The sequence below is a fragment of the Scomber scombrus genome, chromosome 15 (genome assembly GCF_963691925.1).
Source record: "Scomber scombrus chromosome 15, fScoSco1.1, whole genome shotgun sequence".
NCBI classification, from domain to species: domain Eukaryota; kingdom Metazoa; phylum Chordata; class Actinopteri; order Scombriformes; family Scombridae; genus Scomber; species Scomber scombrus.
The window spans coordinates 17,070,172-17,087,313 of NC_084984.1; the positions used below are offsets into that span (position 1 = coordinate 17,070,172).

General features: G+C 37.7%; 1 protein-coding gene across 1 annotated transcript in view; it reads right to left on the reverse strand.

The window, feature by feature from the left end:
* Positions 1–17,142, reverse strand: part of npr2 (natriuretic peptide receptor 2) — a 65,598-nt gene that overhangs the window by 38,393 nt on the left and 10,063 nt on the right. Inside the window, exons 2-7 of the mRNA XM_062434251.1 lie at positions 15,219–15,400; positions 11,386–11,499; positions 10,799–10,934; positions 9,583–9,677; positions 3,173–3,308; positions 609–693 (exon numbers count right to left, since the gene is read on the reverse strand). Coding sequence (XP_062290235.1) covers positions 609–693; positions 3,173–3,308; positions 9,583–9,677; positions 10,799–10,934; positions 11,386–11,499; positions 15,219–15,400 — 748 coding nt within the window. The remainder of the gene's footprint in view (positions 1–608; positions 694–3,172; positions 3,309–9,582; positions 9,678–10,798; positions 10,935–11,385; positions 11,500–15,218; positions 15,401–17,142) is intronic.

The window sequence follows — 17,142 nt, forward strand, 5'->3', positions numbered from 1 at the left end:
TTTAAGACTTTAAGGACTCAATTCTAGACAAAAAAATGACTTAATAGGATTAAGATTTAGGCAGTGTAAATGTTTGTTTGGATGGATGTTTCACCATTGGCTTTCCAAGTTGAAAACCAGGCAACTTTGCGCTCATCTAATAGGATTTTTAAAAGCTTTTATGAGGCAAAGGAGTTATGACAACCTGCAAACAAACACTGGGCCCTTCGCTGAAGTTCATTCGCCTGACATCAGCGGTGTGTGAATTATTAAAATAAGGTGGCATTTAAGCTCTAATCCAGTGCAAAGAAAACAAACTTAATGAACACACTAATGATCATTAAGTGAGAATAGCAGTGAGGGTCGTTTGGGGCTGTTACATGAGCTCACTTAGCAGCTTAAACACACTTCACTGCTGCTTTAATGCCGTCACCTGCTGCCGTGGCAACAATTGTGTAAATACCACGCTGGCACCTATAGCAGCACGACCCATAAATCCTGTTTCAAACACACACACACACATCTTTCTCTCGCTCTCATTTTCTTCTGTGTCTGAGAACAGAAACAAAAGAATCATCTCATCATATCCGCCGTTTGAGCTAAAAGCGGCACGATGCGTTCAAACTCACCTGTAAATGAGGAAACTGGAGATTCCGAAAATGATGAGCGCTAAGCCAGATCCCACAGCTACAATACCCAGAACTGGCAGATGACCTGGAGAAGACAGGAGAAGAGGGATTCCACACTCAGTTGTCTCTCATATGTTCGACAGATGTCTATGTTCATATCTTTGAACAGAAAAAAAGGATTTAAAAAAAAGCCTGAGCTGTGAAAAACACAGCTGTGACTTCCTGAAGTACAGCTGCACCGCGTTAGCAATCTGTCATCCGCAAACATCACCAACAATTATAAACACAATTACACAGCTCTGACGTTATTTCAAACTTGAGTGGAGACTAATTATACCACCTTGTAAATCACAGAATACGCTGATAATCATCACCAGGCTCAGTATGTTTACATGGTTTAGGTTTTTCTTCAGATTTTGTGGAGGATTTGTACATCTATACGTTATTGGAGACAAGAATAAACACTCAAACAACAGAGCGTTTTCCCATGAGCAAATAAAATTGTAATCACAGATTTTTAGGAATAATGATTACTTAATTTGAATTTGTCAACAGCCTAAAGTCATGCTGATAAAGAATGATTCACTTTCTAGTTTCTCAGGGGTTTCTTTTCCTTGCAAACTATCACAAAAATAGTTAGAAGAAAAAATGCAGTATTTCCGGAGCTGGAGTTAGCACACATTTAGCCTAGCTTAGCATCAAGACTGGTGACAGAAGGAAACAAATAACCTGGCTCTGCCTAAAGAGAAACATGTCTACTTTACATGTTACAAGGCTGCAGTTTGAGCTAAATGCCAACCTGCCAACAATAACAATGCTAATGTTATGACCTTTGAGGGGTATATTGTAGCATGTTCACTTTCTTTGTTTAGCACATTAGCATGCTAACATTTGCTAATTAGCACTTTAATGAAATAAGTAAAAAAAAATGTAATAATCTTATATCTACAGAATAAAAGTAACCTGATGGTGGTTCTAGATAAAAAAAAGTTCCGGTATCACAAGCCATTACTAGCTATCTTAAGTTGGACATGTATCTCTGATAATAGCTGTTGAGATATTTCACTCAATAGCACGAATATCATCTTGCTGGTGGCGCAAGAGGTAAAGTCAGATGATCATGAATATTTGCAATCCATCAAATAGCTGTTGAGATATTTCAGTCTTGACTATGGTGATGGATAGACTGACGTGCCAGCCAACAGAACAACACTGTCGTCCCTATCACATTCGGTTAATCCGTCCAAACAGAAATGTAAAATGACAGTTTGTGGTTTTAAGGGGAATTTTATGCTGGAACAGACCTACAAGATTTTATCCATCTGCACTTCTGTGAAGCATCTCAAGGCTTTTTTGGTGGCCAGATATGGCCAGCGAATGCAGGTTTTGGCACTATTGCGCCAAATTGGCAATGTCACCATGACAACAATACAGTTCTGTTGTACAGGACTTGGTAAAAACCATGAAATCAATTTTATTTTATTTTTTTTACTTATTACTTATGTTGTTTCCTGAGTGTTTCCACAGTTTTGCAGAGCTGAAACATAACCCTGATCACTTGGACCGCTATGTCGTCATCGAACATCACCTCAAGCAATAAACATCAACGTAGCAACAGAAAATCAGAAGAAAACAATGTGTAATATCACTTTCTCTGCTTGGGATTATAGTCTGCTATTGTTTGACGTTCTTTAAATCTTATAATTAATATCAATTATCTTGTTGTCTTCATAAAAACACATGGTAATACAGCGGTACTACAGTATCCTGACTCTATATTGCTTTACAGTAACACACTGTTGTCATTGTGCTTTGTGTATCAGCACATGTGGTTGAAACTCACTGTAAACGTCTTTCTTCAACATTCCATCACATTCATTGTCCTCGGTGTTGAAAGCGACACTGGAGAAGTCGGCATCCAGGCCTCTCAACTCTGTAAAACTATTTGTGGATGGCTTCAAACTTTCGGAACAGGCTCAGATTTATTACTCCTCCACGCTCACTACAATCCTTCCTTCATACCAAAATACATTTATAATTGCTGCGGTTTTCCTCCTCCGTTAATCATCAGTGACATTTCTCTCGGAAACTGACGCCGCCGTTCAACAACAAGGACCGTTCCCAGAACTCATCTATCACGCCGCTTGTTACTCGAGCAATTTTTCACACTTCTACATATGCTTTTCATGAAGTTGGAGGGAAAAACAACGGATTTATCGTAACGTTGTAGAATTAAAATATCACAGTCCCCGTTGAGATGGTTGGGATAACAAAAACAAAGCATTACAGCGCTATAATATCCAACTGATGAGTGACTCAGTCTTACTCTAAGCCAAGAAAAAACATCTGCCGTTAAGTGTAGGATAATCCACTTGATGTCAAAGCTGTGAATGAACTTCCTCCTCATCCCTTTTTATGCAAGGACCTGAAATCAGTTAGTCAATCTTGAGTTATTTGTTTCTGGGAGATAAATCACTTCACTTATCATTTATTTGCAGGCACATTTAACTTTGAGCAGACGGTTGACAGATGAGGTAGATTTGCGACTCGCTGTGTGGTCATACCATCATTGCAGGAGGGGTCGTCTGTAGAAAACACACAGGGTGGGTTATCCAACGGCGGACCTCCGCTGGGCCAGTGAATCCTCTCCGTCTGGGACCAAATGATCTCTTTGGTGGTACCATTGTAGTAAGCGACAAGCTGCATTCACAAAGGGGGAAAAACACTAATTAGACACAATTATACATATATTGTTAAAGATAATCTTGATAGTATTGTTTTTTTTGTGCGACCATAAATAGAGCCGCTCTTCCACTAGCTTCTGTGTGGTCTCTCATTGAGGCTTTTCTGTCTGTAAAAGTGAAACAGGCACTTGCTATTGGCATTCAAACCCTTTGTGGTTTTAACAGATTCATACAGCAATTAATTAATATAGTCACTGTTGGTTTGACACTTATCCATGACATCCACCCACGCTTTCCTCTCCTCTTTTCAGCCATGCTATTATCAAGGCTCTGGGAATGGCAGTGTTTGTCTGTTTTGTCCACAGCTTTGATCCAGACTGAAATATCTCAATAATTATTGGATAAATGAGCATGACATTTGGCACAGACATTCATTTTACCCTCAGGATGAATTTGTATAACTTTGGTTAGCCACAGACTTCATCTAGAACTATCATCATTCAATTTGCCCAATATTGTTGTTACTATTTTTATTTCCTATTGTCCCCAACTGTTCATATTGCTTGTTTACTTACTTATCATTTATTAAGTAAGTTTTTTAAAAATTGAAGTGAGCAAGGAGACAATACAAATAACCTTTAAACATATTTGTCATTCCTTCTACAAATTGAATTACATAAATTTGATCTGCTTAAATTGCTCCACCACTAACCTACATAGAATTACATTCAGATGTCATCAAAGGCATTATATTATCCTCACCCAATTATATAGATATACTTTATACATACCACTAAACCCTCAAAAACAGAAAATCACTATTATTCTTTCTCTCTCTCTCTCTCTCTCTCTCTCTCTCTCTCTCTCTCTCTCTCTCTCTCTCTCTCTCTCTCTCTCTCACTCTCTCTCACACACACACTATTGTTGCTATCCACTTTGCTACCGTAAATTTCCCCATTATGGAACTAATAAAGGATTATCCTACCTTACAGTATCTTATTTTCCAATACTGGAAAATATAAATTCTGTTTATGTCTAAACAAAAGTTTTGATGTGGTTTAACCAATCAGCTAGAGCCAGGAGGGTCAGCTTAGTCTTAAGACAGGAGGGAGGGGGAAACAGCTAGATTTGCTCTGTCTATTGGTTAAAAATCCTCTTTATGTAGCTAATTAACATTTTGTATCTTGTTTGTTAAATAATAATGTGTTTGGAGACTTTCTGGAGTCTGTGTTGGTTGCCTGGTAACCTCAAAGTGATGACAAGACTCCCAAAAACCAGACTCTTCCTTTGAGTATGAGTAACAGCAGAACTTAATTTTTTCAACATAGTTTCAAGATGATGTGAAGCCCCCAATAAGACAATAATGCACAATGTTTGACATCTATGAAAACATTACCGAATAAATCATTACCTTCAGATACTGATTCTGAGACATATTTTATCTTAGGATAACGATATACACAAGTTAGTCACACTAGGATAAGCTGAAAATAATCATCTCAGGTCTTGGCTTCAGTAGTTAAAACCAGAAGATGTTGTATCGTATTGGCATTTAAAAGTTACATAAGCATTGTGCAGCCTCTGTAAACTATGGTAATATCATTCATGCTAGTCAAGAATTATCAACAAAATCAGTTTGACTAACATCTTGAATAGCCTGTGTGTGTGTGTGTCTTAGTACAGCCTCATGAGCAGCATCTGTTGTCCTGCTGTGAAACATGACTCCTCTGTTTCTAACTAGCCAGAGGGGTTTTTAATGTTTTCCACCCCTGCTCTTAGCATGTTGTGTCGTCTCTGCTGAAACCTTGAGGGCCGTCACCTCCCGCTGAGGGTCATCAAAATAATGCAGAACATGACGGGTGAAAGGGTGCGCAGTCTGAAATAGCTGCAGTATTTCGGCTCACGGCCTGTGTTTACCGCGTTGAGCTGCCAAAACATCTCCAACTAAATAATCACTCAATCTGGTGTTCACTCTCAAAACCAAAAGAAGTTTCTGCTTTGATAATTTTGTGGATACTTGTCTTTTAAAAGATGCTCCAGGACTAAAATGGTTTTAGTACTCCCTTCTCGCTATTTTTGAGGATGTTATTTAGCAAGACTTTTAGAGTTTGGAATGGTACTTGCCTTTGTAACCTCTAATAGTCACCTTAGAATCTAATGGTCTGTGAATTAAAATGTACATGTTGTTCATTGTTTGGATAGCTGTGTTCATGAATATCTTACAGTTTATAACACATTATTTCAATTAGGGGTCGGTAAAAATATCGTTTCATCAATGCATTGCAATACATTTTCTCCCAATTCAATATAGATTCATTAAATCCACCGAATCGATTCAAGCCCCTGGCCAGCAGGGGCGCAGTGAGCAACACCTTTGTGTGATTCGCGTTGTACGGACGGAGGCAGCACTTGACCAAACAACAACAACAACATGGCAACCGAAGCAAACTTGTTGACGGCATACAGTCTATGTGACGGAGTCAATAAATGAATGGGGATTAACCGAGAAAGTACCAGCAATTGTCACCGACAATGCCGCCAACATCAGACATCCCAACTCTCCAGGAAGTTCTGGGAGTCTCCCGCATATTGATAGCGGCTCCCTGACGCCCGCAAATGAGACGTAATATCCTGGAATCTGGAGTAAACGAGCAAGAGCGCGCACTAGAGAGTGACTGCGTGTGTGTGTATGTGTGACTATAAATGCAGCGCGTGTGAGAGCAAAGCATCCTCATAGCTCTGTGTTGCTTATTGTACCGCTTATTAGCGCGATGGCGCAACCCCACCGAGTGGACCTCCCTGATATGACTTTCTGCAGGTTGGGATGTCTGCAACATGCTACTTGCGGTCACTCTCATTGAGTCATTGCATGATGGCTGCTTTGCCCACATACTCATTTGGCTTCACAGGCTGCTCTTAAAATCCCTGCAGTCACACTGCTTCTCGGCAGAGTGAGGCGCATCTCCTATTTTTTTCAACGAAACACTTAGCCACTGGCTAAAATGTTATGTGAGTTATATCACATTTGCCAATAGAAAAGAAATATAATTTAAGTTTACATGCACTTTACTTCAGTGTTAATTCAGTACTGTCATAATTGTTTACTTTTGTACTCCGTTTTCAGTATTATTGTGCTAATGCTTTATTTTCAGATGTTTATTGCTCATAAATGTTATGAGTTATACCATGGCTGTTCATATGGGCATGAAAATAAATAATTATTTAAAAATTACCAACAGGTATTCTAATGAATTTTTGTGTATTTCTACTTATTACTGAATCGATATCGAAGCATTTAAATCAATATCGAATTGAATCGATATCGAATCGAATTGGGACCTAAAGAATCGAAATCGAATCGAATCGTGAGATTCTTAACAATACCCAGCCTTAATTTCAATTATTTCATAAACATAAACTATCACTTCAATCCAATTGATTTAGCATCCTCAAAACTTCTTAATTGACCGAAACATGGTCCACCAGGAGGATAAACACAGCCCTTCTGGTTTAAATGGTCATTTTGAATTTAATCCCCCCAAAACCACCCCAACATTGTCCAAAATTGGCCACGCAGTTGCTGAAATATTGTCCATATAGGTGATTACTGTTTGCTAACGCATGTTAATAAATCTAACGTTTTTGCCCAACATATGCAAGTTGGTATCTGGCAGTTTCTAAATACTGGGGACCCATACTATACATTTTGAACATAAAACTTCCAGGTTCACTATAGGGCTCTATATGCTGGCAAATATACTAATTAGTCCAAGACAGGGATGTGTGGACAGGGGTGTACTCATACATAGTGAACCACCAATGTTTACTCTCTACAGTTTACTCTTGTCCTTACATAAATAAGGTCCTACTACTTTGTATTTTGAAGTACATATGTACGAAGTACAATACTTAATAAATACATATTTAATACAAAATAAGGAAAAGAAGAGCTAATCTAGAATCTTGCCTCAAAAGCCCTTTAAAACATATATATCATTGCTGTTATTACCAAATTTAGGCAACAGTTTCTGCTGGTGATCATGTTGAAAAGTCAGTCATGTTTTCTAAATGGTTAATATTGTATTAGTTCATAGCAATGTTACAAGCAATATTCGACACATTTATGTATGATTATGATAAAGGAGTGTGTCTTTTTCCTTTTAATACGAAACATAAAGTTTTCAACTGGACATCATCATCATCTTCAGCACTGAGAGATTCTGAAAGCTGAAACCTTCCTATGATGTTTTCAACCAGGCTACTGCCGGCCACTCGGGTCAATCGGCCATGCGCATCGACCAATTAAAAGCAGAGGATAAATGAGACCAGGAAGTCACGCTGACAGCCTCAGAGGACCGCTATGAAATTCTAACTGAAGTCAAATGTAGCTAACCCACTTCTTCTGCTCCTCAGAGGGGGAAAAAGAGACACAGTGGAGCGCTTCACATATGCTGTTTGCAGAGCGCAACACACACAAATATTTTTCGACCAACTGTGATGGAAATTTGAGGTTTTTATGCATCTTATCATTACAGAAGTCAAGACCCCAGAATATCTCCCCAAATGGTAATATTCCCTTTTTCCTGCATGATGTTTAACGTTTTCTTTCATTGCATCAACGGCCAAGCACGAGCAAAATCTGCGGTTTAAACAACATAACCAATTATGCTGAAAACAATTTAGAGAAAAATTCTCATTGCAGTAATTATAGACAAATGGAGGGATTTGTCCTGCATTGTTTCAGTAAATATCATCATTTCGTGTCAACAGCTTAACATGCTGACACTGAAAATGATTCATTAAAAGAGCACCAAAGTATAAATCAAAACAACCATTTACTGCTTTGGAGGAGACATATTTTACATTTCCATGTTGTAAAACTTATGTAATCATGACAGGAAGCATGGGTGTTAAAATGCTTGTAACTCTTATCACAGACATTTTTCTGCGCCACATATAAACAAAGAGCTTTTCAAAAGATGCATTAACTCTTCATAAAGAACGCTCTACATTCAGCCTTATGGGAAAAACTGCAGTCAATTCAGAAAGAACATTGAGATTTACATAAACAGTTTCTCTTCACAAGAGATTATAAAGGAAGCCACAGTGAAAGCCTGAAATTAAATAAATAATAATTATAGAAAAAAAGAACAATGTGATCTATAATTACTCATTTGATTATAAGGAACATTAATTTCTGACAAAATGAAACCATCATATGCAAATTCTCCCACAGTGAACATTTCCCCAGTTTAAAAACTGATCTGTGGACACAAAAAAAATCAATTTCCTGTGTGTGTGTTTTGTTCTGCTTTGTGTCTGTAGCATTAAGTACTGAAAGCTCAAATCAAGTACTAAAAGCTGGTATTTAAAGTCTGGTCGAATTGTAGTTTTTGTCATGAAAAATCTAATGTTTTGTACAGACACTATTTAACAACTCTGGTTTTCCTTTGTTAAATGAAAGTGTGATATTGTAGTAAAACATGTTTCTTTGTCAAAGTTAGGTATTAAAAAGCTCATGGTATCGTTAGCAAAACTCATGTAAATAGCTGTCGATATTACCGTGTTTTGTTTAAAAAGCGTATGATATTGTTAGGAAAACCTATGTGAGTAGCCGTTGATATTTCAGCATGTTTTTAGTTCATGAAATTGTAACATTTTATTGGCCTAAAAAAGTCTTGTTTAGCATTTGGTTGTACTAAAAGACCCAGGTTTTACGGTAGGTACATTTTGTTTTAATGGTTTTAGCCTTTTTTTTAAGTAGCAAAACTTTGCATTAACATTATCACAGTGAACCATAGAATGTAAATGCACCGTGCTAACCAAGTTAGCAGCTAGAGTTAGGGGTCAGCTCTACACTCTCATCCAAATATAATCACTTCTGGCTCCAAAAATCCAAAATGGCGACATTCAAAATTCAGTCTCGAGTCTTCAGAACAGGAGTCAAAAATCAATGTATGACGTCAAGGTAGCTCTGTCTATTAGCTCTAAAACTAAGCAATAACACCAGCAGAAACTATGACTGAAAAAGGCAAGTTTTACCACCAACTGCGAAAACTCTCATCAGTGTCTATTTTGCAGCCTCTGATGTTGTCATTTTTCTTCCCAACATACAGTAAAATTCTTGTCTCAAACCTTCTGTTTCAAGCTGAAGCATGTCCAACAGTAAAGAAATTATCATCTCTTTGAAAATGTCTTGAAAATGTTAGCGTGTCAAAGATCACAAACACTTCAAAAGACAGTAAATAAAAAGCACATTACTGATATAAACCATAAAAGCAACAACTTACCCCGTACTCTCCTGTCTCCTGGTGAGACATTGCCCACAGGTTGACGTCTATATCCCTGGCATTATTGTGATCAGTGCTAAAAACACCCGTCACCCCTGAAAACACAGACAACATGCATATTAAAGGTTTGATTCAGCCTGTGTAATGTAATACAGCTCTTATACAAACTTATGATACATCCAATGATGGAAGGACACATGTTAGCCAAAAAAATCACAGCAAGAATATATTTTGTATAGGTCCTTCTTCAACACACAGAGTTTGACAAACACCAGATGCACACTGATGTCCTGTATTGATGTACACTGTTTCACACCCTAGTTTCTAACGGAGCTCTAAATAGACACATAATCCTGAAAACACAATTTATAGCCTAAGCAATATATAACTGGCATTTGAAAAGACGTCCATTAGCAGCATTCCTCTGTCTCTAATACCAATGTTAAGTATAATTCTATTTTATTATAACACTGAGTGGCTGGTAACCTCTAAGTAGAAAAATGCTTCCTATAAAAACAGGTTACATTACACATTGTTAAAACATCAACAATAATGAAGTGAAAGTTTCCATTATTATTATTATTTTTTAAACATGGGCCCTATTTTGCTTGTTTTTCCCATTATGCTGAGCAAAACAACCTTCATCAACCCTTTTAAATCAAAGCAACAGAATTCCATTGTTCTGCTGCTCCTAATATGATGTGAGGGCCGATCTGGCAGCCAGCTAAGTAAACAAGGAAGTGTGTGAGCACCCACATCAAGCATCAAATGGACTATTAACCGGAGTGTTGTGTGATATCTGTTCAATAACACTATAATTATTGTGTTGAAAGGCCATATTTTAATCGGATTTGGGTTCAATGGTTTCTTTTCAATAATGTGCAGCTGGGCCAGTCTTTTGGCCTCACTGCATTGTTTACTGGAGAGCACTGTTCCCTGTTATCTGAGAGGCTACAGTGGGCTTCACAGAGAAGTGACTGACGACATTTAAAGTGGAGGTGGAGGCTTATTTAACATTAAGTTAACATTTTGCATTAGGTCACATTGTGCACCCATGTGCGACCGCAGGTTTGGAATTAGAGTGACGTACACTCCAAACCATAAAAGCATTAAAAATATACTGTAACTGATTAGCTGAACTTCAGAAAGGTTCGTAGGCCTGCTCTGACGTATGAAACTGTTCTTAGAGTTAAGACATGACCAAACATTTGCTCACCCCAGAATTTGCGGTTTTGCGTCCTCATGGTAATGTTGATGCCATCGTTCTGGGCTCCACCCTGCGCAAGCGTCTCCTCCAAGGCCTTCGCATACAGCACGAAACCGTCATAGAAGCTGCCGGCGATGTAGTCCATCTGCAAGAAGTGAGTTGTGCTCTTGAACAGGGGTTTGTGCAATACACAGGGTTTTGATTAAGGAGTTTAATGATGGAATAAAAAATTACATAACATTTTTAAGGGGGGGAAATGCCTATCCTTCATCCTTCAGGGTTCAAGACCTATTTCTATGAAATTATACAATTTTGGCCGGTGAAAGCGCCAAATACCATCAAACACACAAAGTGATACATTTTCGAAATGTTCAGTCTATGTGCTTTTGTGAATCTCACATGCTTAATGGCTGTGGTAAGAGCAGTGATAAAAGAAAAAGTATTCATTTCTAACATCATTGTCAACATCATTCATCATTAACTGCTGACAGTTACACAGCACAGAGGGGATTTTTCTGCACAGAAAATCCAATAAAAGATTAAAGAGGTTGTGATGATGCTGAGAACGCACACGGTTTTCATAGGCTATAACTTACCAGTGACGGCTCCAAATGCACACCGAAATCCCTCTGTGCTCTGGCATGGAGTTTCCTCTGAAAGTCTTTGTACTCTGGATTATCAGGAGGCCGGTACGTTATGACGAAAACAGACTGAAGAAGACACAGAAACAGAGGGGAAAATATTAAAACTCTACAGCATGATATAAGGGCCGATCTTTGAAACATCCAAGGTGTTTAACTTTAAAAGGTCCTTGAGCATACTGAAACCCAACTTCCTGCATCTGCTGCTGTCAAGTGTATTTTGTAATTTCACTGTAATATTAAATTGCTATTACGTTATTCTGTGTCATTTTAATTCTTAATTTTTACATTTAAAATTATGCTAACAGAGAAAGTCAACTCTTTTTTTATCAGGGTCTCTGCAGCTCTCTATGACCATTTCGGCATAGCAAGTCTCAAACTATACACTAGTAGGTGTTGTCAGTGACATCTTGTTATTTGTGGTTGAGTGTAACAAACCGCTAATTGTTTAAGTGGCTAAATGGCTAACGGGACCTGCCAACACTCAGCTTTTAGCATGTTAACAGTCAAAACAGGGCTAATTTATGCTCTGCAATTGTTTTGTGACTCCAAATCCCTTTGACATAACTGCAGTTATCTGTTATCACACACAGTAGAGGAAGGTAGGTTATCATTAGCAATTATTAGCAATTATTATTATTATTATAATAAATATATGTGAATATAGTCAAATATAAAATGTGTGTCACCACAAAATAATTAGTTTTTATTTAACTATACAGTTTACTCTTGCCCAGTAGACTATATTTAAGTATAGCATATAATACATGAGTGTTTCATTGTTTTCCACTTGAGCCTCAGTGCTAATAAATTCAAGGTGTTAGCATGCTAACTCAAAATAACGAACATTACTTGGCAGTTTTGTGATCCCCAAAGAAAATCTCTTTTTTTATATTTGTGCAGTCATTTGATATCAAAAGCAGACAGAGCCATTGTGTAACCACTCTATCATATTCATTCATATGTTCCTGTAATTCCATTTCTTGAACCTTCTAAAAAATTTGTCATTATCTCTACACTACAACAAAATCTAAAAAAACAACTAAAAAAACATGACAGTTAAGCTGAATAAAACATTTCTATTCCAGGTCCTGAAAAATGCACACTGTAAATCTTGTACACTCTAAAAAAGAAACATTAAGCCTTAGCAAGTTTCAAAGGAGGATTTCTGAAGTCAGACTCACGCCATTTTTAGAATAAAGTGTGTGTTTTATGAAATACTGATACGCAACTGGTCCTAAAATGACAGGCTGACATAGTGAGTGGCAACCCATCTTCTTTCATGACTTTTCACTTGGAAAAAATTGGTTACAAATTGCTGTAACACTACATGAGTAGTGGCAGGCATAAATGTTTGATCAAGTATTTGGATAATATAAGAACATATTCTGCCAGACATTTCAGTCCAAATATTTGCTTCAGCTGACCTTTGATTCTGTTGGTACTCGCTGCTTTCACAAAAACAAGTTTTTCACATTTCTATGAAGTCTTTTAGCTTAACTGGAAAGATATAGATCGTTTTTCATGTTAGAACAGTTACTGGAAACCCACCACAAATTTCCACAAGCAATTATTGCACTGAAGGAAGCATATTGCTATAATGAGCCCTGTTATGGCTTGCAGACAAATTAACTTCTTACATGATCAGCAAAATGGGAGCCAAAATGTTGTTCTCCAGCCAGGGTTATGAGCAGTTCATTGTCAGATAAACAGATATTGAGATCACAGTGTTTCATTGAATACCAGGTCATGGTTTCAACACTCCAAAAATAAATGAGTCATTTAATCTAGTCTACAATCTTAAATTTGAGAGCAATAAATCCAACTCTTGTGAACAGGCACAGGTATGACACAAGCTACAACATATTGGATTTGTTCCGCCTGATTAAAGAAGTTGTTTGAAGAATTTGTCAGTACAAAAAAAACACTGAAGTGTCTCCTCAAGAGTGTTTTATATACTTTGACAGAACAACTTCAATTACATTATTATTATTTTTTCGTATTAAAACATGATTTTGCATCCCCGTTAGCTAATAACACTTTTCAGTAAGAACATATTTTCTGAGAAGATATTTCCACATGTGCAAAGATGAAAGGTGGAGATGTTTGAAGAATTATGCACACAGGCTTAAAACTAAATCACCCTGAAGTCCTTGAAATGAAATTCAAAGAAAGACATTAATTTCTTGACTATCCCAAGTTAATGTTTCAACTGTATTTCTAGCCAAAATATTTTGAATACTGTCATTATTAATCCAATACAAGGCTACATTTCTATTCACAAAGCTGCTCTCCTTCAGAAACTTTGTGAACACTGATTTAAAAGAAGTAAGAGAAGCCAGAGTGACATTCAAAGAGACAAATTAGACGAGCAACACATCCTCGACCGCTCTCTTAAGTCTCCGAGCACTAATTTGTCGGTCTAAATGGCTTCCTGTGCAAACATGACCTCCCATTCATTAATGTCACGCAACTATTTCACTCCTTAAAGTGTGATTGTGTCCTTGGAAGACATAATTTGCCCTCCCATTGTGCTGCAGCTTCCTAAGATCATCAGAGTGCACATAAGCTTCCCTTGTACATGGCTGTCATTACTGTAAAAGCTTCACCTGTTTTTACTTACTTTCTATCATTGTCAGATACAGTCATGGAAACATAGTTACTACTTAAGGTAATGTTTTAGATTCAATATGGGCAGCACGTTGTATTTTTTTAATCTGATCCAAATTTCTGAATCCTTGCCCACATTTCTCATTTTTGCAGCGAAGCAGATAGATCTGATGTTGTGCACGCTGAGAGCTGTTCCCCAAGCTGGAACAGTAACGCAGCCATGACAATCAGGGCTTTGTAGGTGCGATCAAGATCAGGAACATCATCCACCTGCCAAAGAATTGCCACAAATTGCGACAGTTGTGGATGAGATCAGCGTAGATATAAAGGTTGCTGCCAGGTCAACTGACAGAAATAACTCGTAAATCATTTTGATTGGTTAGGAGAAAAATAATAACCTCCCTGACAGCGAAGTGATAACAAAATGTCAATTTAGTCTAAATATCAGGCTAAGTTTGACATGTTTCAATGGATCAAATTAGTTTATCTGTCTACTTAGTCAGAATGTTTCAAGTATTTTCTGTTTCATTTTTCCCAGTAGTGACTCCAAAAGCTGCCCTATTGTTTGTTATTTCATGATACGTCAACTTACCTCACCAAAGTTCTTCTTGAAACAAGTTTAAATCTGTTAGGAACAGTTGAAATATTCTTTTTACAGTCGCACATGTTCTAAGACTCAAATTTAGACAAAAACAACTTGATAAGATGGTAATTCTTTTGTAGGTCAGGGCTTTTTTTTTTTCGAAGAGATTTATGAGTTCAAGTGACTACAGTGACTGATATGTTTGGTTTCAATGTACTGTGATTTGTTTTGGGAAACTTCCTGGAACAAGTAATACTTCATCAGAAAAAACTGACATGTACAGTGTTTGGGCCAGCTGTCTGTTTTCAACTGGATCTAGGGATTTCATTCTGTGTAACTCAATAAGAAAGGACTGATAAAAATTTATAGGAATTAGAGAGAAAATGAACAGAAACTGCAAATCCATTTCTAATTCCCACTGGCGGTTTCGGTCTTTTTATTATTTCCTGCCTCTGGTTACTGTGTGTGTAATGGTTAAACAGATACAGATGCACTGCTTGATATAATCAGCCTTTACGTCTCTGTTTCTACACGCTGTATAGTATTTGTGTGGCTATATGCTCATTTGTGTGTAAGTGTTCTGTGTTCTTTTTACCTTAAAGACCTTGATCGGATCAACCCAGTCAGAGTCGGAATTCTGCCACGGTTTGCGCTCTGTTAAGCTCTCGGCGAAGACGTCCAGATAAAAAATGGCATAGTTTTCTGGGTCCTGGATCTCACTCTGAAAGAGTTTCATGATGTTCAGGAATGTCTCCAAGGGGCCGCAGATGTAGACAACTGCAGACAGAACAACAACAATTAATTACTCACTTGCTTCTTTAAATTACTGCTTTTCTTTAAACACTGAGGGGGGGGGGGAACTCAATTATTTTCGAGACAAATACTCATATTAATCATTTTTCATAAAATAAGTAAAAACAATATGCAATTGTGGTGAAATTTCAATCTGGAGTACAGTACAAATCATAACATGACAAGTTTTATTTCTTCAGACATTCCAGTCATTCAGTCGTCTGACCCTAAAAGATGACAATATTAGATGAAGTAGAAAAATCATCTGTTGTTTTGCCGAGTTGATTTATACTGGAGACAGACTGAAATAATCATAAAACACTGGCATGGTTTCTCACTTATTTTAAGTAAACAAAACTTTTTGGGCTCAGTAAAAAAAAAATCCCACAGTGGTTTATAAATTTCGTTCAATGCACAGTCAAAGTTTGAACTCACTGCACAGTTTTACTTTTTTGTTTACATCTGTTCAGTTTTTGGCTATCTGTTTATTTCTCATTTAAACAGCGAGCCGTGTCCATTTATTTACACTCAAAACAAATGGTAAGCATACATGAATAAACTGCAGATGTAAGCCAGCACAGCCAAACCACCATATGCAACAGGACTAGCAGGAGGAGGGCTAAGAGACTGGAAACCTGAAGGGTCAATGGGACCCTCAAGTAGGTGTTTTAGGAGTTTTACTGGCTTCTTTCCCCTCTCTGCTTGTACATACACTCCTCGATTTCATTGTAGCTGCCTAAATCCTCAAATTTTCTGTCCACTAGCACCGTGTTGATGGTTTGAACCTCAACTGTGACCATTATTGAACATCATAACATCCACTGTGAGCTGTGAGGAAATTTGAGGGCGATATCGAGGACACAAAATCACCTTTAAAGCAGAAATCTGTAACTTGTTTTACAGGGTTTGACATAACCGATGACCCGATGGACCAGGCCAGTAAAAGTTTATGCAGTGACAGCCACTCAGAGTCGTGGGTAAGTCCCTTTTAAAAAAAAAAGGGTAACCCATCCTCAACAAAGCAACTGGAAAATAGAGATAGAACAAGAGAAATAGTAGATGATACTTTTGAAGTTGGGAAGCGGGAGAGCTTCAGGGAAGAGAAGGAAAAAGAAACCTACATGGTTGGAATGAAGATTCGGGGTTTGAAAGAAGGTGCTGGATGCGGAGCTTTGTCAGAAAAACACACTGTGGCAAGATGGATTAAGAGTGAAGCGGGCAAAGTCAAACTGATCATCATCAAATGATCATGCTTGATAGCGGAGCGGAGTGTATGTCAAAGATACAGTTGGAAAAAGCCTTGAAAACTTGGATTCTGGGATGGATACATTCCCAGTGTTTTCCGCCCAGTAAAAAAGCTCCATTAAAAGGTGTTGTTGATGGAGTCTTACGCAGAGTGGATGCAAGGACATGTAAATAGTGTAAAGGACTCACTGACAGCTATAGAATGAATATGTTTGATGAAGTAGTTAATGAAAAGTATGAGATTTGCTTCACTTTGATTTGGACTTGCCTGATAGAGTGTTTTTGGATCACATGTAAGGCAGAATGTTCCCAAACCTTTGCAGTGAATGAATTGTTGGAAGTTTGGTCAGAGTTTGTTTGTATGTAGGAGAGATTTCACCACATGCGGTAAATGTGGGGAGAATGATTGTGAAGGAAACTGTGAGAAAGATCCAGAGTGTCTTCTTTGCAAAGGGAATCATGCAGCATGAGAGGATTACTGT